Raw genomic sequence first — 26,166 nt, 5'->3', positions numbered from 1 at the left:
GCTGTGGGGAGGGGAAGGGGGGAGAGCAGAGGGTGGGGGAAGGGGGAATGGGGAGGAGGGCTCAGTCTGGGAAGGCCTCCTGGAGGAGGTGAGCTCTCAGCAGGGCTTTGTGTATTGTGTATGTGTGTGTGCGAACACCGTTACCCCACTCCCGCAGTGTGAGGGGACGTGGGTTCGAACCCCGGCTCAGCCACTGGTCAGCTGTGCGACGGTGGACAAGTCACTTAACTTCTCCGTGCCTCAGTTCCCTCAGCTGTAAAAAGGGGGATGAAGACTGGGAGCCTCACGTGGGACAACCTGATGACCCTGGATCTCCCCCAGCGCTTAGAGCAGCGCTTTGCGCAAAACAAATACCAACGTTATTATTTACAAGGGTAAAAAGCGCCCTCTGGTGGCCAAGCCCTAAAACTGGTTGAGGCTCAACCGGTCAGGTCGGGGCCTCCTGCCTCCCCGAGGGGAGGGAAAACCGGTTTCCGACCCCCTCGACCCCCCCCCAGACCCGTCAATCCGGGCTCGGAAGTGCCCCGGGGGTCGCCCACCTCCGTGCCCAGAAGATCCGCCTCCCCTGAACTCCGAGGCTTCGAAGCCCTCCCAGTCTCCATCCTGCTGGAGGGGTCTACGGGTCCCCGGGGTCCCGGGGCGGGAAGGGGGTGTTGGGACGAATAAAATCAATACTATCCTCGCCCTCCCGGTTGCAGAACACTCTTCTAAAGGCGTGTGGGCGAACGGTATAATTAAGAGACAGGATTCCCGCCCTCAAGGATCTTAACGATCGTACCTATTGAGCGCCGTCTGCGCGCAGAGCACTGTGGTAAGCTCTGGGGAGAGGACGATAAAAGGGAGGTGGTAGGCACGTTCCCTGCCCGCAGCGAGTTTACAGTCTAGAGTTTATTAAGGGGATCTGGGTTCCCTCCCTGACCCCAACTGCCCTTTGGGTTCCACACCCTCTGACCGCATCTGGAGGAGGCTGGTTTGGGGAGAAGCAGGAGGCGAGGCTGAGGGGAGGGGAAGAGTCTCCTAAAGGGAGAGGCGCAAGCTCCTTGGGGGCAGAGAACGCGTCTGCTAACCCTGGGTTGTGCTCTCCCAAGTGCTCAGTACCGTGTTTGCACGTAGTAAGCGCCCAATAAGGATCCTTGTTGACCTTGAGAGACGCAGACCGTTTGCCAATTTCGGGAATCTCTCTCCCTTCCCACCTTCCCTAGCTCTGTATGGACTTCTTCCCTCCTCCACCTTGCCCCCCGGAACTTTCTCCCCGTCCCCCGCTTTGCTCGTCCTCCGCCTCTTCACCGTGCTTCCCGGAGGGCCGCCCCGATCCCAACCGGGGAACCGTTCCGGTCCCTGGGGACCGTCTTGTCCTGACCCGGGGACCTTCCTGGCCCTCCGTGAGGAAATCCAGGTGAGTCAGTGGGGACCCACTCCCGCCCCATCCCCCCGGGTCTCTTCTCAGTCCTCGCGGGCACCAGGTCGGCACCATCGGTGAATCGCCTGGGCGGGGCCCGGGTAGAGGGTGCGCCCAAGACCCCTCGTGAGTCGGATGGATCCGACTGGGCCGGGCGGGAGGGGGGGAACCGGAAGGCCGGACGAGGCCCTTCGGAAGGCAGAGAGACTTCTACCCCCTCACTACCTCTCTCCCGGCACCCACCCTCTGAGCGGCGAGAAGAAGCACGGCCCGGTGGCGAGAGCCCGGGCTTGGGAGTCAGAGGACGTGGATTCTAATCCCGCCTCCGCCACTCCTCCGCTGTGCGACCTTGGGCGAGGTCCCTTCACTTCCCTGGGCCTCGGTGACCTCATCTGTCCAGTGGGGAATCAAGACCGCGAGCCCCCCGCGGGGCAACCTGACCACCCCGCGTCTACAACGGGGTACGCGCCTGACGGAGTACCCCCGTCGTCACGCCTGCACCCCGCCGATGCCCACCTCCGCCGGCCGAAGGTTGGGCCTCTGCCCCTCCCCGGACCCCCCGGCAGACCCCATCCGGGGGTGGGGGCGGCTCCTCGCCGCCGTCCCGAGGAGGAAACTGAGGCGAGGGGAAGGGCCACTGGGGAGCGGGGAGGGGGAGGAGGGTCACCGGGGTGGGGAAGAGGGTGACCCCGGAGGACCGGCCGACCCCCCCCCAACCCCGGACCGGTGGGGGGTGGGGAGGAGGGTCACGTGGTGCTGGGACCACGGGAGGGGGAGGGGGAGGCAGGGCCCGGAGGGCGGGGGGTGTGGATGGGGCTGGGGTTCGGCCCACGGGTCAGCAGCAGCCTGGCGCTATTATGGGATGGAGGCCCCCCTCCCCGGGGGAGTATTATGGGCTGGAGCCGGGGGGGGGGGGGGAGTATTATGGTCTGGCCGGAGGCGGGAGAAAGGGGGGGAGTATTATGGGCTGGAGGCCTCCTGCCACCCGGAGGACTATTATGGGCTGGCGAGGCCCTCGGTGGCCAGAGGGGGGAGCGGCGGGGGCTGCCATGTGACCGGGGTGGGGGTGGGGGGGGCAAAGGCGGGATGGGGGGGGGGCGGCCCAGGAGCATATTATGGGCTGGCTCTTTGTACCTACTGCGGGGCTGCCTCCGCCGGGAGATATTATGGGATGCGCGCGGGCGGGGGTGGGGGGCGGTGATTCTGGGTTGGCGGTGCAGGGGGGGGGCGGGGAGGGGACAGGGCCGCCCCCAACCGCGGGGGACCTTCCACCCACACCCCCTCTCCCCAACGGCCCCCCCGGGGGAAGCCATCACACCTGCCCCCGACCCTCCCGCACGGGGAGGACAAGGGGGCACGATGGGGGTGGGGAGGGGGCTGCCCCCCCCCACCTGTCACCGTCCCCTCCCCCCTCCCCGGGCGACCGTTAACAGTGCGGGGGGGGGGGGGCCCGGCTATTATGGGATGGCGGCTCCGGGCGGCTCGGCGGGGCTCGGCAGGGAGGGGGCGGTCACCGCGGAATGTCTCTTGTGGGTGGCTATTATGGGATGGCGGCCTCTTCTTAACGGGGGGGGGGGGGAGGAGGGTTATTATGGGATGGGCCCTGCGCAGCTGGGTGGGGCCCGGAAGGGGGAGGGGAAGGGGGCCCGGCCTGCAGGACCGGCAGGACGGGGGCCCTCCATCCCCAGGGAGGTCCTGCGGGCCCGGGCCTCGGGGCACCATCGTCCCGGAGGTCCCCATCCCCCGGGAGGTCCTGGAGGTCCTGCGGGCCCGGGCCTCGGAGCCCCATCTCCCGGAGGTCCCGGAGGTCCCGGGCCCCATCCCCCCCGGGAGGTCCCAGAGGCCCGCCCGGGTGGGCTGGGTGTCCGGGCCGCCCGGGGTCCGAGGGGAACGTGCCGAGGATTGACCTTCATAGGGCGGGGAACGTGTGGGCTTGAGGATTTAGCCCTGCCCGGGACGGCGGCACCGGGACCCGCCTGGGGTCGGCACGGGCCCCGAATCCCCCAGGGGCTGGGCCGGGCCCTCCACAGGACCACCCCCCTCTCCCCTCAGTGACCCCCACACACGCACCAAGCACCGGAGCAACGGGGACTTCGAGGCGCCTCACGGTTGATCTCGCCGATCAGGAGCCGACGGTGTGTCCGGCTCGACCGAGTGACCCCGGGGAACCTCCGGCACCGATGGGGAAGGGGATCCGAATCCGGTCCGGGCGGAGAGGAAGAGGCTTCCGGATGCGAAGGTCGCCCCGTCGTCGGCCCCCACTGATCTGCACCCTACCTGGAGACGTTAGACACTTCTCCAGTGGTCGCTTGGCTCAGAGAGAAGGTCAAGGCTTGGGGTCCTGCAGCTAGGAGAGAATCGGCCCCAGGGTGGGAAGGTTGGGCCTATCCAGCCCTAGGAGGATGGAGAATTGGGGGTGGGAAGGAGGAGAAAGAGAGATTGACGCCACTAAAGAGAATAAGGTGAGTTTTGCGTTCACCTTGAGAACAGAAAAGTTCAGGTTGCTAGCGGTATATCCTCAGAAGGGGCCGTGGGCACACAAAGCTGGGGGAGCCGTGGGTCCAAGACTGGTTTGAGAGAGAGACTGAGGTCAGGGTCAGAGCTGGACCCCAGGCCCCAGCATCCTGGACGCTGTCTTGGTGACAAACCGACTTTGAGAAGGGGGGACGGGCCACGGGGCCCCCGGTGAGATTGGGGAGGCGTACGTACGGTGGGCCAGGCGAGGTGATGGTGCGTCCTAGGACACAAGCGGGATTAGGAGTCCATCTGAGAGAGGGGGTACCAGGGCTGACTCCAGAAGGTAAGCTAGCAAGGTGTTACTCTCAGGGTGTACGGGCTGGGGTGGGGGGGTGCGGGGAGGTGGGTGTTGATAAGCCCCTGCCTCAGGATGGCCAAATCTGGTTGATTAGAGAATGGTGGTTGGTGCTACTCTGGGGTCGAAAAGCTGGGTTTGCGAGTGGTCCCCTCACTGACCAGGGCGGCCCGGGTGGAAAAGCCCCTATCCGAGGTGGACGGGGACGGGTTTCTGGATCGCCGCTGGATGTGACTCGAAGACGGTTGCTGCCGTTTCTGGATGTCGCGCTCTGTCTAGCGTCAGATTATACCTTATCCAAGAAATCATCCCGCTTTACGGGGAGCCAACCCTCCCGCCCCACAACCCACCCAGTTCTCCAAGGCTCCCTGGGATCCATAGTTGCCACAGCGGTGAATGCTACGTGATCCGGGGGGGCTAAAAGAGGACAGTGGGAAGGGTTACGGAGATGGGGGGGGGTCTGCATCTGGGGACTTTGGGGTGGGGGAGACGACTTGTGAGATGTCAGCCACATGGGAGCTGAGGGAGCCCATTTGGGGATGTCGTCGAGGAAGGGGCTGACAGGGTTCATTCATTCATTCAATCATATATATTGAGCATTTCCGTGTGCGGAGCCCCGTACGAAGTGCTTGGAAAGTACGATACAGCAATAAAGAGAGACGATCGCTGCCCACAATGGGCTCGCATTCTAGAGGGTTGCCAGAGAACTTTTTGGGATGGGAGTGATTGGGAGTCCACCGAGTGTTGACCTAGGACGGAAAACAATAGCAGGGGAACTGAGTCCATCCTCCTGGCCCCGGGCAAGGGCAAGCTGAGCATCTCCACCTCCCGAGGGGAGGGGAAAGAGATGGGCCAGAGAGTCCAAGGAGAGGTCAGCGTGATCAGATCCCTGGGGAGAGCAGGGTAATCAGGTAGGTAGGCAGGTAAGTAGAGAGAAGGGTGGGTGGGTGTTGGGGGTGGGGGAGAGGACGCCTTGGGACTGTCCTTGGGTCGCTTTGGGCCCTGCTCTGGGCTCCAGGGACAGGAAGGAGTCAGGGTTTCTGGAAAGGGGGGTTCCCCGTGGTGGCCAGTGCGCGGAGTTGCTAGGCCCGGGGCCCCAGGGTGGTGGGATCACCTGCCCCGCTGCTTCTGGGTGGGTGGGATCCGCCGGGAGCCGGGCACCGTCCCCTCTGGGACCTGAGCCCCGGTGGGGGGGGGGAGGTCGGGGTGGGCCGCAGCTCTCTCGGAGGCCGAGCCAGGTAGGGTCAGGAGGGGGGGTGCCCTCGGCCCCCCAGGTGGATTTGGCTGGCCCAGCCCCCAGAGGCTGCGGGCACCGGGTGGCATCTGGGGTGGGGGCGAGGCCTCGCCCGCCTAACGCCCCCCCCAAAAACGGTGTCCCTCCCTCCCTCCTCACCCCGCCCCCGGGCTCCCGGTGATTAGGACGGCCGGGGCCGGGGCCGGGGCTGGGGTTGGGGCCGGAGGTGGGGGGAGCCATGAATGGGATTATTATGGGCTGCCTGGCTGCAAAGGGGGGGGGCCGGGGAGGCGCCGGGAGTATTATGGGCTGCCTGGCTGACCGGCGGCTCCTGGGGATTGTTATGGGCTATCGGGGGGGGGGGGGGGGGGGGTTGAGAGAGGAGAGAGGGATTATTATGGGATGTGGGCGAGGGTGGGTTTTTTGGGGGGGCGGGTTAGGCCGTTTCCGCCCCTGGGGCTGATGGCGAGGGGTGGGGGTGGGGTCATTATTATGGGATGGTGACCCTGCTGTACAGGGACACGTGAGGGACTGTGCCTGTGTGTGTGTGTGTGTGTCTGGGTGTGTGTGTGTGTGTCTGTGTGCGCGCGCAGGGGAGGGTGGGGGTGGATCAAGGGATACTGGGGGGGGGGGGAAGGACTGGACAAGGGTCCGGTTTTTATGGGACGTCGGGGCCCAAATTGGGGGGCCCGGTTATTATGGGATGTGCCCCCCCCCCCTGCGGGTTGGGGGGGCATCTCCGAGCGGCCGTTGCCGCGCAGGGTGGGGGGGGGCCCGTGGGAGGGGAGGGGGGGATATTATGGGATGTCAAAGGGGGGGGTGGAGGGAGGGTAGCTATTATGGGATGTCCGTGGGGGATGGGGTGGGTATTATGGGATGGGAGGCTGGAGGGCGGGGAGGGGGGTGATCATTATGGGATGGCCGCAGGGTGAGGGATCATTATGGGATGTCGGTCTCAATTGGCCCCCCCCCGGGGGGGGGGGTCAGGAAAGTGGCTATTATGGGATGTCTGGAGGGGCCAAGGGGGGGGGGCGGGTATGATGGCATGCCCTCCCGTCGGACATGTGTTTGGAAGTTGTGTGTGTGTGTGTGTGTAAGTAAGGGGGGGGGGGTCGCCGGCGAGTATTATGGGGTGCCCAGGAGGTGGGCGGTTGCCGGGGTGACGCGCGCGCGCGCGCGCGCCGGGGGGGGTGGGGCCAGCGGTTGCCGGGGCGACGAGGGGGCGGGGGTTGCCGGGGAGACCCGGGGAGGAGGGTGATAGTAGTGGAGCGGGGGTGGCGGCGGTGGGGGGGTGGGGGGGGGGCGGGGGTTATTATGGGCTGTCGGCGGGGGGGCGGGGCCTGTGCGGTGGGATTTCCCGGCCGGTGTTTCGGGCCCTTTAAGAGGCGACGCCGGAGCCGGAGCCATTTTCCCCCCTTCGGCCGCGGCGAGGAGGAGCCGGACAGCCCCCCCCCCCTCCCCGGGCCGGACCCCCACCGACGCCGACACCGCCCCCGCCCCCCGCCCCCCAGGACCGGCCGCGGCTACGGGGTGAGGACGGGCCCGGGGCTTCGCACCTCGCCCCCCGTGGCCCCTTCCGGGGAGGGGGTCGTCCCCCTTCCCCCCCCCTCCTGCAGACCCCCCCCTCCCGGGACCCCCGCCGTCCCCGGCCCGGTTTGGGGGTGGGGGTCCGTCTCCCCCACCGCCCCGGGCCGTTCCCCGTCTGCCCCCGGGGACACGTGGCCCGGGCCGCAGACCCCCCGGCCGGGGGGAGCCTGGGCCCCCCCGGTCCCGGCCGCCCCCTCCCCCGGTGACCTTGGGTCCCGACTCCCCCCCTCCCCCCCAGCTCGGGGCCTCCTGCGGCTCAGCCCCAAGGGCCCAGCCGCCCCCGCCCCTCCTCCCGGAGCTGCAGCCGCTCCCCTCCCCCCCGGGGGCCGCCACCTCTGCCCTTGGGCCGGCGGGGGGAGGAGAGGCCTCTGCATGCGTGCATGCCTGCATGCATGCATGCAAGGGCGGGGGGGGGGGGTCCTCTTATCCCCTCCCCTCTCCCAACTAGCTGCAAGAACTAAGTTGCAGGTCCGGGGCCTGGGCCGGGTCGGGCCCAAGGGGCGGCCGGGGGTCCGGGGGAGGCCCGGGCACGTCACTGATTGTCTGTCCCCCCTCCCCCTCGTTTCTCCCCCCCCTCCCCCCCGCTCGTCGTCGGTGGCGTGGGGCGTCGCAGTGATCGGGGCGAGCGTTAGGGCGGCCGGAGCCGGCGGGCCGGGATGGCGTCGGGCCTCGGCTCCCCGTCCCCCTGCTCCGCCGCCAGCGACGAGGACGACATGGAAGCGCTGCTCAACCACAGCCTCCCCCCGGCCCTCCCAGGTAAACCGGAAAACTCTGCCAACTTTGAATCTGCGCTCTGGGCCGGGCACCGGGGGGCGGCGAGCTGTCACCGGGGGCCCCCCGGACGGGGGAAAGAAAGACCCACCCGGGCCGGTCCCTCCGCGGCCCCCCCAGTCTTTAAGGGGCGCCTCTCCCCCGGGCCCCTCGAAGACCCGGGCCTCTTTGTTCCGCCCCTGCCCCGGGCGGGGGTGGGCCGAGCTTCCCGGGGTCCCACGGCGTGGCAGGTCGGGGGTGGGGGAGCAGGTGGCCGGGCCGCAGGACCCCCCCCCCCCTTCCCTCCCCGCGCCCCTATTTAGGGGCCCCCCCGAAGCTCCCCGGGAGCCTGGCCCCGAGCAGGCCCGCAGTCTCCCAAGGTGAACTCTGCCCCGAGCTGTTGGGTGACCCAGTTTTTCCGCCCTGCCCCACCCCGTTCCTGCCCCTTTCCCAAATCTTCCCCCACATCGCCACCGGCCCGGCCGCCCCACTGCTGGGTCAGCGCCTTGCCCGCCCCCTGGGTCCCGGCAAAGGGGGGCGAGGAGGGCTCCCTTCTCCCGCCAGGACACGACGCCAGCCGGGGGACCGAGGCGGAGGGTGACCCCCGGGGTGTCGTCCCCCTCCGGGGAGGGGGACCGCCGTGAAAGCCCCCCGGGCCGGGCAGGAGGATGGTGTGTCCCCCCCCCCGGCCGTGTCCGGCTCTGGTGTGTCCGTTCTCTCCCGGGCAGGACCCTGGAGCCCCCTGGCACCCCGGGGGTGGCAGGCGAAGGATTCTCCCGGGCCACCGTGGCCGCCCTCGTGCCCGGGGGGTTTCGGGGAGGGAGGGTGCGAAGACCACCGCCAGGCAGAGTCTGGGAGGGTGTGTGCGGGGGTGGACGACACCCCGGGCGCCCCAGCCAATCCTGGGACATCCTTCCCCCCCCCTGCACCCCGCTGGGTGTGGCGACCCGCCCCCACCCCAGGCCCTACACGGAGCTGCCAGCCCCCAAGGGGGGGTGGGCAGGGGGCGACGGGCGAGGGAGCGGTCATCCGGGGCCGGTGGCCCCGTGGTGCCGCCTTCCCTCCCGTCCCCTCTCCCCTCCCCCTCCAGTCACTTCCTGCCCGGCCTCTGTCGCTGCTGGGTGCCCTGGGCTGGCTGCTGTGGTCAGGAGCCATTTTCCCTCCCCCTCCCCCCCACCTCCCCCCCTCTCCTTGCTGGCTCTGGCTGTGCGGTGGGCGGGGGTGGCCGCCACAGCCGGGCCAGAGGGAGGGAGCCGGTGTGGATTTCTGTCACAAAGGAGCGGCCGGCGGTCTGCCTCCCCCCCCCTCCCCCGAGCACGCCCACCCCCACCCTCTCTCCTTCCAAACCTCCCCCCCCCCCACCCCCCTGCCCGTCAACCCCACACATAACCCCGGGCTTTGTGTGAGTGCCTGGGGTGGGGGGGGAGGGGGGAGCCAGATGGGAGGGGGATGGGCGGGGGGGGGGGGCGACAGCTGGAAGGGTTTGGGCCCTGGGGGAAGGGTGGATCGCCGCCCCGGGGAGGCTGGGAAGGAAGCTTGGGGGGGCGGGGAGCGGCGCCCTATCCGGCCGTGCCCTGCTCCGGCCGCGCTGGGTGCCCGGTGGCGGTTAGGGAGCTGGTAGCCGAGCCCGGGCTTCGGGGCTCTGGTGGCTCTGAGCGGTAGCGGGCCCGAGGAGGTGGGCTTCGGCCGCCTCCTCGCCGCCGTTTCCAGTGCGGCCGGGGGGACCGGGTGGGGGAGGGACGGTCCGGGGCCCGCCGTCCCGTGGCGGGGCCGGGCGGACCGTTCGGCCGGACTCCACCGGGTGGGGGCGGCCGGGGCCGCCGGTCTTTCTCCCCCCCCCCCCGCCTCGTCGGGTCAACCTTGCCCCGGTACGGCCCCTTGGGGGTTGTGGGGGGGATGGGGTAGACACCCAACCACTGGGGACGGGGTGAAGACGTGGGCCCCGGGCTGACGTCCAGCCGGCGTGCCGACACCTGCTCGGAGGGCCCGGGCTGGGAGGGGCCCGGGCGGTCCGTTCCCAGGGCTCACCCGCCCCTTCGGGCTCACCCCCAGGGAACGATGAGGATCCCGAGGAGGACCTGTCCGAAGCCGAGACTCCCAAACTCAAGAAGAAAAAGAAGCCCAAGAAGCCCCGTGACCCCAAAATCCCCAAGAGCAAGAGGCAGAAAAAAGAGGTCAGTGGCCGTCGGGCTCTGGGGCTCGGCGGGGGCGGCGGGGGACTGGCGGCCAGGCAAGGTGGGCTGTGGCGGGCAGGGGTGGGGGGCGGCGGCGTGTTTGCGTCTCCCTCCCCCCGTCTCCATCCCGTGCTCTTGCGCCGGCAGCTGGGGGACAGCTCGGGGGAGGGGCCCGAGTTCGTAGAGGAGGAGGACGAGGCGGCGCTGCTGCGCTCGGACAGCGAGGGCAGCGACTACACCCCCGGCAAGAAGAAGAAGAAGAAGATCGGCCCCAAGAAAGAGAAGAAGAGCAAGTCGAAGCGGAAAGAGGAGGAGGATGACGACGATGACGACGACGACTCCAAGGTGGCCTTTTCCACCTCTCCCCCTCCGCTTTTCCCCTCCATCTTTTCCAGCCCATCAATTAATCAATCACTTGTTCGCTGGTAGTTAGCGCTTGGCCGTGGGTAGGGCGCGGTGCTCAGACGAGGACAGCGATCCGTCGGTCAGTGGCGTTTATCGGGTGCCCGTTATGTGCAGAGCACTGGACTAAGCGCTTGGGAAAGTACAGCAGAAGTAAGGGATGTGTTCCCTGCGCATAACAAACTTAAGGTCTAGAGGTGTATCGTCTCGTAGAGGCGAGAAGACGCCGTCCCCTCCCCGCCCTCAAGGAGCTTCCAGTCCCCGTCCCGCGCTTCAATTTGCCCCTTCCGGCTCAGTCTCGGGCCCTTTCTCCGCCCCCGCCGGCCCGGGTCCCGGCAGGGCTGTGACCCTTCCTCCCCTACCCAGGAGCCCAAATCCTCGGGGCAGTTGCTGGAGGACTGGGGCATGGAGGACATCGACCACGTGTTCTCCGAAGAGGACTACCACGCCCTCACCAACTACAAGGCCTTCAGCCAGTTTGTCCGGTGCGTGGCGGGGCCGGACCGGGCGGGCGGGGAGTCCTCCCTCCCTCCCTCCCTCCGTCGAGGCCCCTTGACCGGCTCCTCCTCCCACCCGCAGGCCCCTGATCGCCGCCAAGAACCCCAAGATCGCCGTCTCGAAGATGATGATGGTGCTGGGGGCCAAGTGGCGGGAGTTCAGCACCAACAACCCGTTCAAGGGCAGCTCGGGGGCGTCGGTGGCGGCCGCGGCCGCGGCGGCCGTGGCCGTGGTGGAGAGCATGGTCACGGTCAGCGAGGTCGCCCCGCCTCCCCCGCCCGTGGAAGTGCCCATCCGCAAGGCCAAGACCAAGGAAGGCAAAGGTGGGCGGCGGCCGGGCTTGGGTCGCGCCGGACTGGGGGCGGCGGCGGGGTCGTGGGGGAGCTCGTCTCGGCCGGGACGCCGTCTGCCAGTCTTTCTGAGTACCCGTTCTCCCCCCTCTTGTCCTCAGGCCCTAATGCCCGGCGGAAGCCCAAGGGCAGCCCCCGGGTGCCCGATGCCAAGAAGCCCAAACCCAAGAAGGTGGCGCCCCTGAAGATCAAGCTGGGTGGCTTCGGCTCCAAGCGCAAACGGTCTTCGGTGAGGCAGCCTCCCGCCCTTCCCCTCTCCCCGCCCTCGCTGGGGACCTTGCATCTTCCTCCCCGTGCCGCCCCCAAGGTAACCCTCCCGCGTCCCTCTTTCTCCCCCTCCCGCCCGGCCAGAGCGAGGACGACGACTTGGATGTGGAATCGGACTTTGACGACGCCAGCATCAACAGCTACTCCGTCTCGGACGGCTCCACCAGCCGAAGCAGTCGTAGCCGCAAGAAGCTCCGCGCCAACAAGAAGAAGAAGAAAGGTGGGCCGGGGCCGGGTGGCACGGAGGGGCCGTGGGGCCGGGGCAGGGGCGACCGGGGCAGATGGGCAGGGCCGACGGACCTCCGTAAATAAGCACGGGTCCCGTTCGCGGGGGCGGGGTGTCCAGGCGAGGAGGAGGTGACGGCTGTGGATGGCTACGAGACAGACCACCAGGACTACTGCGAGGTGTGCCAGCAGGGCGGGGAGATCATCCTGTGTGATACCTGCCCCCGCGCCTACCACATGGTCTGCCTGGATCCGGATATGGAGAAGGCCCCCGAGGGCAAGTGGAGCTGCCCCCACTGTGTGAGTGCCCGGGGTCCTGGGAGGGCGGGTCGACTCGGGGTGGGAGCCCCCTTTCCTCCTCCCATTTTCCCCCTGCCCCCCCCCCCCCCCCCCCACCGGGAGAAGCTGCGGATCCGAGGGTGGAGAGGGTGGACCCCGGGTTGAAACGCCACCTCCTCCACTCGCAGGAAAAGGAGGGGATCCAGTGGGAGGCCAAGGAAGACAACTCGGAGGGGGAAGAGATCCTGGAGGAGGTGGGGGGCGACGCGGAGGAGGAGGATGACCACCACATGGAGTTCTGCCGCGTGTGCAAGGACGGCGGGGAGCTCCTCTGCTGCGACACCTGTCCCTCGTCCTACCACATCCACTGCCTCAACCCCCCGCTGCCCGAGATCCCCAACGGCGAGTGGCTGTGCCCCCGTTGCACGGTGGGTGCCCGCGAGCCGCTCGTGCGGTGCAGCTGCCGCTTCGAGCCGGGGGGGAAGGGGGTGGGGAGTTGTCGGGGGGGGGAGGGGGGGTTGGGTCACATGCCAGCCCGGAACGGCCCGTCCCGGCCCAGCCTCGCCTCCGTCTTGCCTCAGTGCCCTGTCCCCGTGGAAACCCGGCCTGGCTCAGCGGGGCCGCTCGCAGCCTGCCGTGGCCGTGGCTGAGGGGGCCGGAGGCATGGGGGATTTGGGGGAGTGGGTCCCAGCCAGACCCGTTCGGGCTGGGCGCGGGCTGGCACTCAGACCCTCTCCCCTTTTCCTTTTCCCTCAGTGCCCCTCACTGAAAGGCAAAGTGCAGAAGATCCTCATCTGGAAGTGGGGACAACCACCTTCGCCCACGCCGGTGCCCCGACCCCCAGACGCGGACCCCAACATGCCCTCTCCGAAGCCCCTGGAGGGGCGGCCCGAGAGGCAGTTCTTCGTCAAGTGGCAGGGCATGTCTTACTGGCACTGCTCCTGGGTGTCGGAGCTGCAGGTGCGTGGGTAGGGGGTCGAGGGGCGGGGTGAGGATGCTCACCGGTAAACGGAGGGGCGGGGAAATGCGCTCCCGAGGCCGGAGAAGCCGACCCCGCTCTTCGTGCCCCCGCAGCTGGAGCTGCACTGCCAGGTGATGTTCCGGAACTACCAGCGCAAGAACGACATGGACGAGCCGCCGTCCGGCGACTTCGGGGGCGAGGAGGAGAAGAGCCGCAAGCGCAAGAACAAGGACCCCAAGTTCGCTGAGATGGAGGAGCGCTTCTACCGCTATGGCATCAAGCCCGAGTGGATGATGATCCACCGCATCCTCAACCACAGGTGGCTGGGCCGGCGGGGCCGGTGGCCGGGGGGACGGGGCGGGCCGGCGCAGGGCGGGGAGCCACCCGGAGGGGAGGCTCTCTTGCCCCCCAGGGCTGACTGCGCCTCTTCCGGCCTTGCAGTGTGGACAAGAAGGGTCACGTCCACTACCTGATCAAGTGGCGTGACCTACCCTACGACCAGGCCTCCTGGGAGAGCGAGGACGTGGAAGTGCAGGACTATGACCTGTTTAAGCAGGGCTACTGGAACCACAGGTGAGTTCTGGGGGCGGCCGGGGGGGTGTCCCGGGGGGCTGGGGGAGGCCCCGACGGGACCACCTCCTGACGGGCCCGGCCCCCGCAGGGAGCTGATGCGGGGCGAGGAAGGCCGGCCGGGCAAGAAGCTCAAGAAGGTGAAGCTGAGGAAGCTGGAGCGGCCACCCGAGACCCCCACGGTGGATGTGAGTGGGGGGCCGCCTGTGGGCGCTGAGGGCGCGGGGCGGGCGGTGAATGATGGCAAGAAGGAATGAGGTCTAATGGCAACAGCAGGGGCTTGGGAGTCAGAGGACGTGGGTTTAATTCCGGCTCTGCTGCTTGCCCCAAGTCACACAGCAGACAAGTCGCTTTGGGCCTCAGTTACCTCACCTGTAAAATGGGGATAAAGTCGGTGAGCCCTACACGGGACAGGGTCTGTGTCCAACCTGATGACCTTGTATCTCTCCCAGTGCTTGCCACGTAGTAAGTGCTTAACCCCCCCCCCCCACCTCCCTGAAAAAGTGCAGGCCTGATGGAGGGGAGGGGGCAGAAGCAGCCCGAGTGGTGCATCTGAGGAAGTGGCGGGGGGAGTTCAGGTAGCTCCGGGAGCAGACGTTGGAGGGCTTCTCCCCCGCCCCCCGCCATTTGACTACTGCGACGAGTACCTGCTCGAGAGACGCAGGGCCGGCTCCTGACCCCCACCCCCTCCTCGCCCTCCTGCAGCCGACGGTCAAGTACGAGCGCCAGCCCGAGTACCTGGATGCCACGGGCGGGACCCTCCACCCCTACCAGATGGAAGGACTCAACTGGCTGCGCTTCTCGTGGGCGCAGGGCACCGACACCATCCTGGCCGACGAGATGGGCCTGGGCAAGACCGTGCAGACGGCCGTCTTCCTCTACTCACTCTACAAGGAGGTGGGCGGCTGACAGGGAAGGGGGCCGGGCGGATGACCGGAGGGCGGGGGGGGGGGGTGTGTTCGTGTCTGACTGTTTTCCCCCATCATCCTCTTAGGGCCACTCGAAGGGCCCCTTCCTGGTGAGCGCGCCGCTGTCCACCATCATCAACTGGGAGCGGGAGTTCGAGATGTGGGCGCCGGACATGTACGTGGTCACCTACGTGGGGGACAAGGACAGCCGCGCCATCATCCGCGAGAACGAGTTCTCCTTCGAGGACAACGCCATCCGGGGTGGCAAGAAGGCCTCGCGCATGAAGGTGAGGCGGGGTGGACGGGGGTGGGACCCCTGTGACGGGTTGGTCCTCCCACTCGGCTCCTGTAATGCCAACCTTCTCACTGTACCTTGCCCGTGTCCTGCCTCTCGCCTGGAACGCCCTCCCTCCTCAAATCCGACGATGACTCTCCCCTGCTTCAGAGCCTTACTGAAGGCCCATCTCCTCCAAGAGGCCTTCCCTGATTCAGCCCTCCTTTCCTCTTCTCCCGCTCCCTTTTGCCGCACCCTTTATTCATCACCCTATCCCAGCCCCACAGCCCTCGTGGTACACGTCTGTCATTTACTTGTGTGAATATTTGTCTCCCCCTCTACTTGCTGTGGGCAGGGAACGTGTCTTTCTATTGTTGGACCGTACTCTCGTACAGTGCTTTGCACACAGTAAGTGCTCGATAGATACAACTGACTGCTCTCCTTCCCTCCTCCCACTTCCGCCCCGGCAGAAGGAGGCCTCGGTGAAGTTCCACGTGCTGCTGACCTCCTACGAGCTGATCACCATCGACATGGCCATCCTGGGCTCCATCGACTGGGCCTGCCTCATCGTGGACGAGGCCCACCGGCTCAAGAACAATCAGTCCAAGGTGGGCACGGGGGAGGAGTCAGCCGCCGCCGGGCCCTTCCGGGGTCGCGGCCGGGCCCGTGACTGAATCTCCTCACCTTCCCCCCGCCCCCTCCCCTCCAGTTTTTCAGGGTCCTGAACGGCTACTCGCTCCAGCACAAGCTGCTGCTGACCGGGACCCCGCTGCAGAACAACCTGGAAGAGCTCTTCCACCTCCTCAACTTCCTCACCCCCGAGCGGTTCCAGTGAGTGTCCGCCCGCCCACCCTCCCTTCCGTCCGTCCGCCCGCCTCCTCCGGCGTGGTCTCCAAGCCCTGCCATCCCATGCCGCTCCTCCCCTTCTCCAGCAACCTGGAGGGCTTCCTGGAGGAGTTTGCGGACATTGCCAAGGAGGACCAGATCAAGAAGCTGCACGACATGCTGGGCCCCCACATGCTGCGGCGACTCAAGGCGGACGTGTTCAAGAACATGCCCTCCAAGACCGAGCTGATCGTACGCGTCGAGCTCAGTCCCATGCAGAAGTGAGTGATGATGATGATGGCATTTGTTAAGCGCTTACTGGGCATCTACCTCTGTTGTAGGTGCTGGGGTTCACTTCTCTGTGCTTCCGTTCTCCTGTTCCTTCCCCTACTTTGTCTTTGAGTCCCACGTGGGACAGGGAGTGCGTCCAACCTAATGAACCTGTATCCACCTCCATGCGTAAAGCGGTTTGACACGTACTGAACTCTTAACAAATACCCTTAAAAAAATGAAGTCGAACACAGTCCCTGTCCCACAAGGGGCTCAGGGTCTGATTAGGAGGAAGAACGGGCCTTGAATCTCCATTTTATAGTTGAGGACACTGAAGCCCAGAGAAGGGAAGTGGCTTCCCCGAGGTCACCCAGCAAGGAAGGGGCGGAGCTGGGATTAGAACCCGGGTCCTCCGACGGCCAGGCCCGTGCTCTGTCCCGTTGGCCACACTGCTGCTCCGTGGGGGCCGGGGGTGGCCCTGGGCTCCGGGTAGGGGGTGCGGGTGGTTGTGCCGGGGGGTGGGCCGCCGCCGTTTCTGAGCCCTCCGCCGCCTCCACCCCCGTCCAGGAAATACTACAAGTACATCCTGACCCGCAATTTCGAGGCCCTGAATGCCCGGGGCGGCGGCAACCAGGTGTCTCTGCTCAACGTGGTCATGGACCTGAAGAAGTGCTGCAATCACCCCTACCTCTTCCCCGTGGCTGCCATGGTACGTTCTCGGGACACGCGGGCACCCCCCCCACCCCCCCACCCCCCCCACCCCGCTAGTCCCCTCACCCCGTGCCCCGCTGTGCATCCCCCCCGACCTCAGGAGGCGCCCAAGATGCCCAACGGCATGTACGACGGCAGCGCCCTGATCCGGGCAGCTGGGAAGCTGCTGCTGCTGCAGAAGATGCTCAAGAACCTGAAGGAAGGAGGCCACCGCGTGCTCATCTTCTCCCAGGTACCGGGCCCGCCCCAGCGGGCGGGGGGGCGGTGAGCCGGGGTGGGGGAAGGCCAAGGCTGACCCCCTCCACTCCTCCCGCAGATGACCAAGATGCTGGACCTGCTGGAGGACTTCCTGGAGCACGAGGGCTACAAGTACGAGCGCATCGACGGCGGCATCACGGGGAACATGCGGCAGGAGGCCATCGACCGCTTCAACGGTGAGGAGCCGGGCCGGGGGACGCGACCGGAGAGCGGCCGGTCCCCCGCCCCCATCCTGACGGGCTCTTCTGTCCGCCCTCAGCGCCCGGCGCTCAACAGTTCTGCTTCCTGCTGTCCACCCGGGCCGGGGGCCTGGGCATCAACCTGGCCACGGCCGACACGGTCATCATCTACGACTCGGACTGGAACCCCCACAACGACATCCAGGTGAGCCCGGCGGCGGCTGCCGGGATCGGGCCCGCGGTGGGGGAGGTCGGGGAGGCGGGCCGGGCCGGGCCCACCGGTGGGGTCTCAGCGGGCCCCCGCCCCTCCTCTCCCACCCCGCCCCGCAGGCCTTCAGCCGCGCCCACCGCATCGGGCAGAACAAGAAGGTGATGATCTACCGGTTCGTCACGCGGGCGTCTGTGGAGGAGCGCATCACCCAGGTGGCCAAGAAGAAGATGATGTTGACCCACCTGGTGGTACGGCCCGGCCTGGGCTCCAAGACCGGCTCCATGTCCAAGCAGGAGCTGGACGACATCCTCAAGTTCGGCACCGAGGAGCTGTTCAAGGATGAGGCCACGGACGGGGGTGAGGAGGGGACCGGGCGGGGGCTCGGACCGGGAGGAGGGGGGCTCCGTGGCCCGACTGGGCGGCGCCGGCTGACCGGGGCCGGGCCCCACGTGGCATCCCTGCAGGAGGGGACAGCAAGGAAGGGGAGGACAGCAGCGTCATCCACTACGACGACAAGGCCATCGAGAGGCTGCTGGACCGGAACCAGGACGAGACGGAGGACACGGAGCTGCAGGGCATGAACGAGTATCTGAGCTCCTTCAAGGTGGCCCAGTATGTGGTGCGGGAAGAGGAGATGGGGGTGAGTATGACGCCGGGGTGAGGGAGGTGCCGGAGGACGCCGGGAGGTCGAGAGCAGCGGTCAGGTTTTCTGCAGTGCTGCGCTCTCCGAGCACCGGCCAGAGAGCCCCTTCCCCTCTGATCTCGTGGCCCCCAGACGAGCCAAACGGTGCTCTCTGTTGCCGCCCCGTCTGTCCGTCCGGTCCCTCCCGTGACCCCTGTCTGCTGGGGTCCTCTGAAGGAGAGGAGGGTTGGTGGTGGTGGGGAAGGGTGATTCATCCCCCCTCGCCCAGCCCCGCAGCGCTTCTTTACACACTTATAATTTACTTATTCATATTAACGTCTGTCCCCCCCTCGAGACTGTAAGTGCGTTATGGGCAGGGAATATATCTGTTTACCGTTGTATTGGACTCTCCCAAGTACACAGTACAGTACTTTGTATCCAGTAAGCACTCGATAGATGAGATTGAATTGAATGAAAAGAGAGGATGTGGGGGGAAACCAGAGCTCCGGTCCGGGCAGCATCCTGGGGAGGACCCCACCTGCTCCTCTGCCCCCAATGGATTTAAACGTGGGCAGCAGCCCCTCCCTGCCCTCTGGCCCAGGCATCTGTGGTGGGCACTAGAACCCCCTGGAGGAACCGTGCCCTGGCCGGTCGTCTGGTAGAAGCGGGTCACCCCGTGCCCGCCGAGGTCCCCTCCACCCCCGCCAGGCCCTGCCTCTTCCCACAGTGGCCCAGCGTGGGCCTCCCTCACGCCCTTAGAGACCCAGGGTCCAGCGCCGCTCCCAAACCCTCCTGGGGACCCTCTGGTCAATCCGGGGTGGGGGGAGGGGCGGGCCGCATCCCCCTGAGCCCCGCTGAGTGCCGGCCCCTCCCTCGCGCCAGGAGGAGGAGGAGGTGGAGCGGGAGATCATCAAGCAGGAGGAGAGCGTAGACCCCGACTACTGGGAGAAGCTGCTGCGCCACCATTACGAGCAGCAGCAGGAAGACCTGGCCCGCAACCTGGGCAAGGGCAAGCGCATCCGCAAGCAGGTCAACTACAACGACGGCTCGCAGGAGGACCGAGGTGGGTGCGCCCTCCGGGCCCCGCGCCGTCGTCCCCAACATCTCACCCCGGCCTCTCACCCCCGGCTCTCCCCCTCAGATTGGCAGGACGACCAGTCCGACAACCAGTCCGACTACTCCGTGGCCTCGGAGGAAGGCGACGAGGACTTTGACGAGCGCTCGGAAGGTGAGGGTGGTGCGCGCCCCTCCTCTCCCCCCCCCCCCCCCCCCCGGCCGTGGTCCCACTCACCCATCTCTCTCTTTTTCTCTCTCTTCCCCTCCTCCTGCTGGCACAGCACCCCGCCGGCCCAGCCGGAAGGGTCTGCGGAACGACAAGGACAAACCTCTGCCTCCCCTGCTGGCCCGTGTGGGCGGCAACATCGAGGTGAGGCCCCGCGGTGCCCCCGGCCCAGCGGGCGGGAGGCGGAGGGGCCCGGGGGATCCTCCTCCTCCTCCTCCTCTCCACCCCGCTCACCGAACACCGCCCCACAGGTCCTCGGCTTCAACGCCCGCCAGCGCAAGGCCTTCCTCAATGCCATCATGCGCTACGGGATGCCGCCCCAGGACGCCTTCACTACTCAGTGGCTGGTGCGGGATCTGCGGGGCAAGTCGGAGAAAGAGTTCAAGTGAGGGCCCGGGGGGCACCGGGCGGTGACGGGGTTCGGGCCGGGCACGAAGCGGGGGAAGGGAATATGTCTAGGGGGCGGGTCCTCCGGCTTCTCGTTCTGGACCAGAGCTTGTCGCTGAGCCCCGGGTCGGAGGAGGAGGCCGTTTTCGGCCGCCGCCGCCTCGTCTGCTCACCCGTCTCCCTTCCTCAGGGCCTACGTCTCGCTGTTCATGCGGCACCTGTGTGAGCCGGGAGCGGACGGGGCCGAGACCTTCGCCGACGGCGTTCCCCGCGAGGGCCTGTCCCGCCAGCACGTGCTCACCCGCATCGGCGTCATGTCGCTCATCCGCAAGAAGGTGAGGGGGCTCCTCCTTGTCTCTCCCTCCCCCGACCTCCGGTTGCCGGCTCCAGCCGCTGGAGAGGGGCTGGACGGGGACCTCACTGACGGCCTCCCCGACCCCCAGGTCCAGGAGTTCGAACATGTGAACGGGCGCTGGAGCATGCCGGAGCTCGCCGAGGCGGAAGAGAACAAGAAGATGTCACAGCCCGGCTCACCCTCCCCCAAGACCCCCACGCCCTCCACCCCTGGAGACACGCAGCCCAACACGCCCGCCCCCGTCCTGCCGGCAGGTGAGGCCCCGTTTTCCCCCATTCCCGCCACCCCCAGTGCCCACGACAGCCCCAGTGAGCGCTTCTGGGACCTTGTGTCTGGACTCACCCTGGGTTTGCATTGAGGTGGGGCAGAGCGGCCCACGGAGAAGGGCGATGGGGATGGAGGGGTCAGTCTGGGAGTCCCGATGGCTCCTTCCCCGTGGAAAATGGTCAGTGCCGAGACGTGCCGGGCCCGGCGGGCATCTCGGAGAGGTCGGCGGCTACCCGCTGGGAGCCCGGCCCGCTTCGGGCAGCTTTCGCTGCGGACCGGTGGGCCCGAGCCGCTGGGCTCTGCCGTCCCCGTCCCGGCCCTTGCAGCTGCCCCCCTGTGCCGAGCTGTGGCGGGGGGGTGTCCGGGCGGGACACACAGTAACCCTAACCCTCTCCGTTTAGGAGGGCCCCCCCGAGGCTGGGGGTGGTCCTTAAAGGCAAGAGAGGACAAAGGGGTTCGGGGGAGGGGGTCCCTCAGCCCAGCCCGCGCTCCCCGCCCGGGTCCGACTCTTCCCTGTGTGTTGGCAGAGGATGGGGTGAAGGTGGAAGAGGGGCCCGGCAGAGAGGAGGACGGGGCCGAAGGAGAGAAAGAGACGAAGCCTACGCCTCCCGAGGGGACTTCAGAGGTGAGAGTCCAGGGAGGGAAAGGAGGATCCTCTCGCCTGTCTGTTTGCCTACCCTCCCGGGCGTTGCCCACTTCACCGGCTGCCCTCTCTGCCCCCAGGGCCCGCAGCCCCCTCCCCCTGCCCCCGAGGAGGAGAAGACCCCCGTGGAGCTCCCAGAGGGAGAGGAAAAGAAGGAGGAGCCCAGTGTCAAGGAGAGGCCGGAGGAGCCCATGGAAACAGAGACCAAAGGTCTGTTGTCTCCGATCACCCAGGGAGGTCGGGCTGGGGGACTCCACGGGAAGGGGATGTCACTGAGGCAGGTGGGGAGGGTCAGGAGGCGGACGGGTGAGAGCGCTCCAGCGGGCTCAGCCCCCACTTGCTCCCGCAGCTTCTACAGAGGTGGAGAAGGTGGAGGAGAAGCCAGTTGTGGACCTGACCCCCATCGTGGTGGAGGACAAGGGTGAGTGTGGGCGATGTGGAGGCCCATCGGGAGCGGGTGGGCCCGGGGAGCACATGAGCCCAGTGTCGGCGTGCCTGAGCCTGGCCCTCAGGAAGAGCAGGGAGAGTTGTGAGGAATACCAGATTTTGAGTGGCAGTCTGCCCCACCGGGTCAGTCCCGTGGCCCTTCGTGGTTAGGGATGGACTCCATCCCTGACTCCCCCTCAGTAACGCAGCTCGGATGCTCTTCCGTGGATCTCTCTGGACCCTTGTGGGCCTGGTGGCTTTTCCGGCTCACCGGCTCCCTGTGGGAACGGATTTCCCGTGCTCCCCCTAGGCTCGGGGAAGATGTTTCCTGTGTCCCTACAGCTCCCATGGGGGCCCCTCGCCCCAGGGTCCGGGATTTGGGGAACAGCAGTTCCGTGTCTGCCCCGTCCCCCCTTCCCTGGTCCTGTAACTCCAGACCGCAGAGCCCTGACCCTTCCCGCCCAGAAGCAGCCCCGTCCCCACAAGCGTCTTGGGGCCGGTGCCCGGAGCCAGGGCCGAGGGGGAGCTGACCCCGTCCCCTCTCCTGCCCACCCACAGAGGAGGAGAAGAAAGAGGAGGAGGAGGAGAAGAAGGATGTCTTGATGCAGAACGGGGAGACGCCCAGGGAACCGGGTGACGAGAAACAGAAGAAAGCGGTCAAGCAGCGCTTCATGTTCAACATCGCCGACGGAGGCTTCACCGGTACGTGGGGCCCGGCGGAGGTACCCCCGCCCCCCCCCGCCCCCCCAAGGGGAGTGGAGGCGAGGGCACCTCCCGGCACTGAAAGTGAAGCTGTGGAGCCTACGAGTGCCACGTAGAGGGGTGGTCTGCCCACTGGGCCCGGGACCCCCGAACTCACCCACCCTGTTGCCGCCCCGCAGAGCTCCACTCGCTGTGGCAGAACGAGGAGCGGGCAGCCACCGTCACCAAGAAGACCTACGAGATCTGGCATCGGCGGCACGACTATTGGCTGCTGGCCGGCATCATCAAGTATCCTTGGCCACCGTCCAGCGGGGGTCTGGGCGGGACCGGTGGGGAGGGGGCCGGGGGATGGTGAGAGGGCGGCGTCCCAGCTTCCCGCTTGTCTTCCTGAGCCCGCCCGCAGCCACGGCTACGCCCGGTGGCAGGACATCCAGAACGACCCACGCTACGCCATCCTCAACGAGCCCTTCAAGGGAGAGATGAACCGGGGCAACTTCCTGGAAATCAAGAACAAATTCCTGGCCCGCCGGTTTAAGGTGACGGGTCCGACGCGGGCGGCCCCGGGGGGGCGGTTCCCTCCTGTCCCTTTGGGTGCTGGGGCACGGGGGGAGCGGGGCCACGGGCTCCACACAGGAGCCCTGGGTTGGAGAGCCGGCTCCGTCACCCGGCCTCCTGAGGGGCGAGGCATTTCACCGCCCGCTTGGGCCTTCTTCCCGTCATCTGTGAAACGGGAGATGAGATCCCCGCTCTCCCTTCACGATCTCTTCAGCTGGGAGTCCGACCCGATTAGCCTGTTCCCGCCCCAGAGCTTGGGGGAAACTGTAACCGAGAGGAGGCCCCCAGGGGTGTGACCTCCCTTCTCCCCCTGGAAACTGGGGCATAGCCCTGCGGGGATCCCGGTGGGAAGGGAAAAGGGCAGGGGGTTCACCGTCTTCCCTCCCGCCCCCCAGCTCCTGGAGCAGGCCCTGGTGATCGAGGAGCAGCTGCGGCGGGCGGCCTACCTCAACATGTCCGAGGACCCCTCGCATCCTTCCATGGCCCTCAACACCCGCTTCGCGGAGGTGGAGTGCCTGGCCGAGAGCCACCAGCACCTGTCCAAGGAGTCCATGGCCGGCAACAAACCCGCCAATGCTGTCCTGCACAAAGGTAGCCAGTGGCTGGCGGGTGTGCCTGGGCTACCTTGGCGGGGGGGCTGCGAAAGAAGGGGCTCCAGGGCCGGGGGCCGGTGGCCGAGAGTCCCGCAGGGGCCGGGGAGAGGGTGCCGTTTCAAGCAGGGTGAGGAACGGAGGCTTCCTCTGAGGGGGGCGGAGGATAGGAACCGGGGTAGACCCTGCCCCTGCCGCCCCTCGCTCGTGGGGGGCGGGAGGGGCGCTGGGCATCGAGGGCACTGCCCAGACCCCAGCCCCGGGGCTCTGGCCGCTCACCACGTCCCTCCTGCCCGCCCCGTGCAGTTCTCAAACAGCTGGAGGAGCTGCTGAGCGACATGAAGGCCGACGTGACCCGGCTGCCGGCCACCATCGCCCGCATCCCCCCCGTGGCCGTGCGCCTGCAGATGTCCGAGCGCAACATCCTCAGCCGCCTGGCCAGCCGGGGCCCCGAGCCGCCCCCTCAGCAGGTGAGGACCCTTGGCCCCCCCGCCTCCCGGCCCCTGTCCTCCCTGGATGAGGAGGGGGCGGCTCCGTCCCCACTCTCTCCCCCTCCTCCTTCATCCGTGGTGTCTTGCCCTGCTCTGCCTCTGTCTTCCCTTTTAGTCATTAGTCATCCAGTCAGTTGTATGTATTGAGCGGTTACTGTGTGCAGAACGCCGAAGTAAGTGCGCGGGAGAGTACACTATAACAAACTTACATTCATTCCCCGCCCACAACGAGCTTACAGTCTAGAGGGGGAGACAGACATCAGTAGAAATCAGTCGGTTAGAGAGCTGCACACTAGCATGTACTGAGTAGCCAAGTGTGTGTGCACAGGGCGCTTGGGAGAGGACAGTAGAGCCGGTTAGACCTGATCCCTGCCCTCAAGAAGCTTCTGGTCCAAAACGGGAGCCACGGGCAGGGAGAGAGTCTGAGGATGTGGATACACCAGTGCTCCCAGAGTGAAATGGAAGTTGAGGGGGTGGGGAGACCAGTCAGGGAAGGCCTCCTGGAGGAGTTGGGGATTCAGATGGACTTTGAAGAAGGGGCCCCTCCGTCCGTGGGATGGGAGGGGCCGGAACAAGAGGCTGGCGGTCCGGGGAGAGGAGGAAGCCTTGAACTGTCCTCTTCCTGCTCCTCACGTGGCATCCTGCCTCTCTGTTAGCCTCCCCCCCCGCCCCACGTCCTCCTCCTCCCTCCTCCTGCGTCATCCTGCCTCTGCGTCCGGCCCCCGCAATCCCATCTCCCCCCTCCCTCCCTTCCTCCTCCTCCTCCTCACTGCAGCGTCCTGCCTTTGCCCCCTCAGGTAGCCCAGCAGCAGTGAAGATTCGAAACCGGACACCGCCTGCGCCTCCGAGCAGGGACCCCCGCCCCCTCCCCGCCATCGCCCATTTTTGTAAAGGAACAGCCTCCCTCTCCACTGGGAGAGGGGCAGGAGCGAGGGGCAGCCCCCTCCCCTCTCGCCGGAGACACAGGGCAGTAGCGCCGGCGCAATCTGCAGGGATCGGGCAGGGCCACGGGGGCCCACACAAAACACACACCAACACACACACACAGATTTACACGTCTGTTACACAAACTGGCGCAGGCTCCCGCACCTCGGAGAAACGATCTGAAATCTGCCTCCCCGCCCCCCCCCCCTTTACTTTGGTTTATTCGTCCTCCCCCTCCCCGTTTCTTTTCCCTTTTCGGGGCAGGCCGGACCCCCGGGCGAGACACAGCTACCTCCGTCGGCATCGTTTTAAGTACCAGGAAGCGAGCGGTTCCAGGCACTGGGCAGCCAGAAAGAAAGAGGGGAAAAAACAAAAAAAAGAAAAATTCCCAAAAAAAAAAAAAAAGGAAAGGAAAAAAAAATCACCAAAAAAAACCCCACCATGAACTTGTTGATAAAAATGGCAAATAAAGGTTTCCTTGTATTTTAGTCCTCTGGTCTTGTGTGGGGCCGGCGGGCGGGGGCGAGGTGAGGCCTGGGGGCGGCGAGGGGACCATGTGGCCCCCGCCCCCCGCCGGGGTCCTGCCCTGGCCTTGGCTGCCGAGGCGGGCAAGGTTAGGTTCTCCTCTCACCCTGCGGTGGTCCCTAGTCTCGCCCACCCAGCTGGGCCCATCAAGGCCAACCCCGCCTACCCACCCGCCCTCCTCTTCCTGGCCCACCCCGGCTCCCTCCTGCTCCGCGCAACGGCCTCCCTCGGGCGGCGAAGCGGGGCCGACGTCCTGGAAGAGACCACCTTGAGGGACTCGACCGGTCTGCCGGCCGACGTGGGGGTCTGTGCCTCTTCCTTGTAATATACTGTATTTATATGTAATGTTTATTTTCTGTTTGAGTCTCGTTTCGCCTCTTAGATTGGAAGCTCCTTGGGAGCAGGGCCGGTGTGTGTGCTAAAGTGTACCCCCGACACCTCCAGTGCTATGCACCCTGTGGGCGCTCAATAAACACGTGTTGATGACCCTGGTGGTGTCCCTGCTAGCCGGGGGAGGTCTGGGCCCGGCCGGGGTCACCCTGGCTCGCTGCAGTCCCTTCTCCCATCCTCCTTCAACCTTCCCTGGGGACCTGGGCCCGGCTGAGCTTCTCGAGGAGGGTGGATTAGTGGTCTTGTTGGGTCAAGCGCTTGGTACGGTGCTCTGCGCATAGTGAGCGCTCAATAAATACTTTCTCCACGGACACCAACTGCCCAGAAGTAGCCACGGGGAAGCAGCGTGGCTCAGTGGAAAGAGCCTGGGCTTTGGAGTCAGAGGTCATGGGTTCGACTCCCCGGCTCTGCCACTTGTCAGCTGTGGGTCTGCGGGCAAGTCACTTAACTTCTCTGTGCCTCAGTTACCTCATCTGTAAAATGGGGATGAACTGTGAGCCTCGCGTGGGACGACCTGATGACCCTGTATCTCCCCCAGCGCTTAGAACAGTGCTCTGCACAGAGTGAGCGCTTAACAAATACCAACGTTATTATTATTAGCCTGGCCTAGTGGATAGAGCTCGGGCCTGGGAGTCAGAAGGACCCGAGTTCTATGCCAGCTACCTGCTACGTGACCTTGGGCAAGTCAGTTGATTTCTCAAATGAGTGTTCAGTGAGAGCCCCGTGTGAGACATGGACTGTGTCCAACCTGCTAACCTTGTATCAACCCCAGTGCTTAGAACAGTGCTTGGCGTATGTAAGCACTTAAATACCGTAAAAAAACCCCAGCCTAGACAGGGGTGAAGGGGCTGATATTCCTCCAG

The 26,166-nt window shown here is 66.6% G+C and overlaps 1 protein-coding gene and 1 non-coding gene across 6 annotated transcripts; both read left to right on the top strand.

The window, feature by feature from the left end:
• The first annotated feature begins 7,645 nt into the window (after positions 1 to 7,645).
• CHD4 (chromodomain helicase DNA binding protein 4) lies at positions 7,646 to 25,399 on the top strand. Of its 5 annotated transcripts, none has more exons than XM_029054263.1 (39): positions 7,646 to 7,788; positions 9,835 to 9,956; positions 10,104 to 10,301; positions 10,725 to 10,843; positions 10,938 to 11,179; positions 11,308 to 11,435; positions 11,558 to 11,693; positions 11,859 to 11,998; positions 12,166 to 12,405; positions 12,734 to 12,937; positions 13,052 to 13,257; positions 13,380 to 13,511; positions 13,600 to 13,696; positions 14,214 to 14,405; positions 14,503 to 14,703; positions 15,161 to 15,298; positions 15,400 to 15,521; positions 15,623 to 15,796; positions 16,353 to 16,494; positions 16,597 to 16,728; positions 16,813 to 16,930; positions 17,014 to 17,138; positions 17,264 to 17,501; positions 17,609 to 17,784; positions 18,649 to 18,829; positions 18,908 to 18,994; positions 19,104 to 19,192; positions 19,300 to 19,433; positions 19,626 to 19,770; positions 19,879 to 20,044; positions 20,585 to 20,682; positions 20,781 to 20,910; positions 21,050 to 21,121; positions 21,685 to 21,828; positions 22,008 to 22,116; positions 22,232 to 22,364; positions 22,779 to 22,977; positions 23,280 to 23,443; positions 24,262 to 25,399. In XM_029054263.1, exons 1-39 carry the CDS (start codon positions 7,689 to 7,691, stop codon positions 24,277 to 24,279), a joined length of 5,691 nt encoding a protein of 1,896 aa, XP_028910096.1. In that variant the 5' UTR covers positions 7,646 to 7,688; the 3' UTR covers positions 24,280 to 25,399. The 5 variants fall into 5 exon arrangements, with proteins under 5 accessions (XP_028910096.1, XP_028910095.1, XP_028910094.1 ...); XM_029054262.1 differs by having other exon boundaries at positions 11,820 to 11,998; positions 18,652 to 18,829; XM_029054261.1 differs by having other exon boundaries at positions 11,820 to 11,998; positions 22,779 to 22,974.
• On the top strand, positions 20,366 to 20,508 carry LOC114807852. The gene has a single exon (XR_003755891.1).
• Positions 25,400 to 26,166: the final 767 nt, after the last annotated feature.

Source organism: Ornithorhynchus anatinus, chromosome X4 (assembly GCF_004115215.2).
Source record: "Ornithorhynchus anatinus isolate Pmale09 chromosome X4, mOrnAna1.pri.v4, whole genome shotgun sequence".
NCBI classification, from domain to species: Eukaryota; Metazoa; Chordata; class Mammalia; order Monotremata; family Ornithorhynchidae; genus Ornithorhynchus; species Ornithorhynchus anatinus.
Note: the sequence above shows the minus strand (reverse complement) of the source record. Positions and strands in the feature narration are given on the sequence as shown.

Excerpts from the sequence above, each read along its gene's own strand:
- CHD4 (XM_029054259.1), top strand. The coding sequence starts at position 7,689 with ATGGCGTCGGGCCTCGGCTCCCCGTCCCCCTGCTCCGCCGCCAGCGAC. Across the intron at positions 10,844-10,937 it reads GCCTTCAGCCAGTTTGTCCG|GCCCCTGATCGCCGCCAAGA; the intron begins GTGCGTGGCGGG and ends TCCCACCCGCAG. Across the intron at positions 20,911-21,049 it reads CATGGAAACAGAGACCAAAG|CTTCTACAGAGGTGGAGAAG; the intron begins GTCTGTTGTCTC and ends TTGCTCCCGCAG.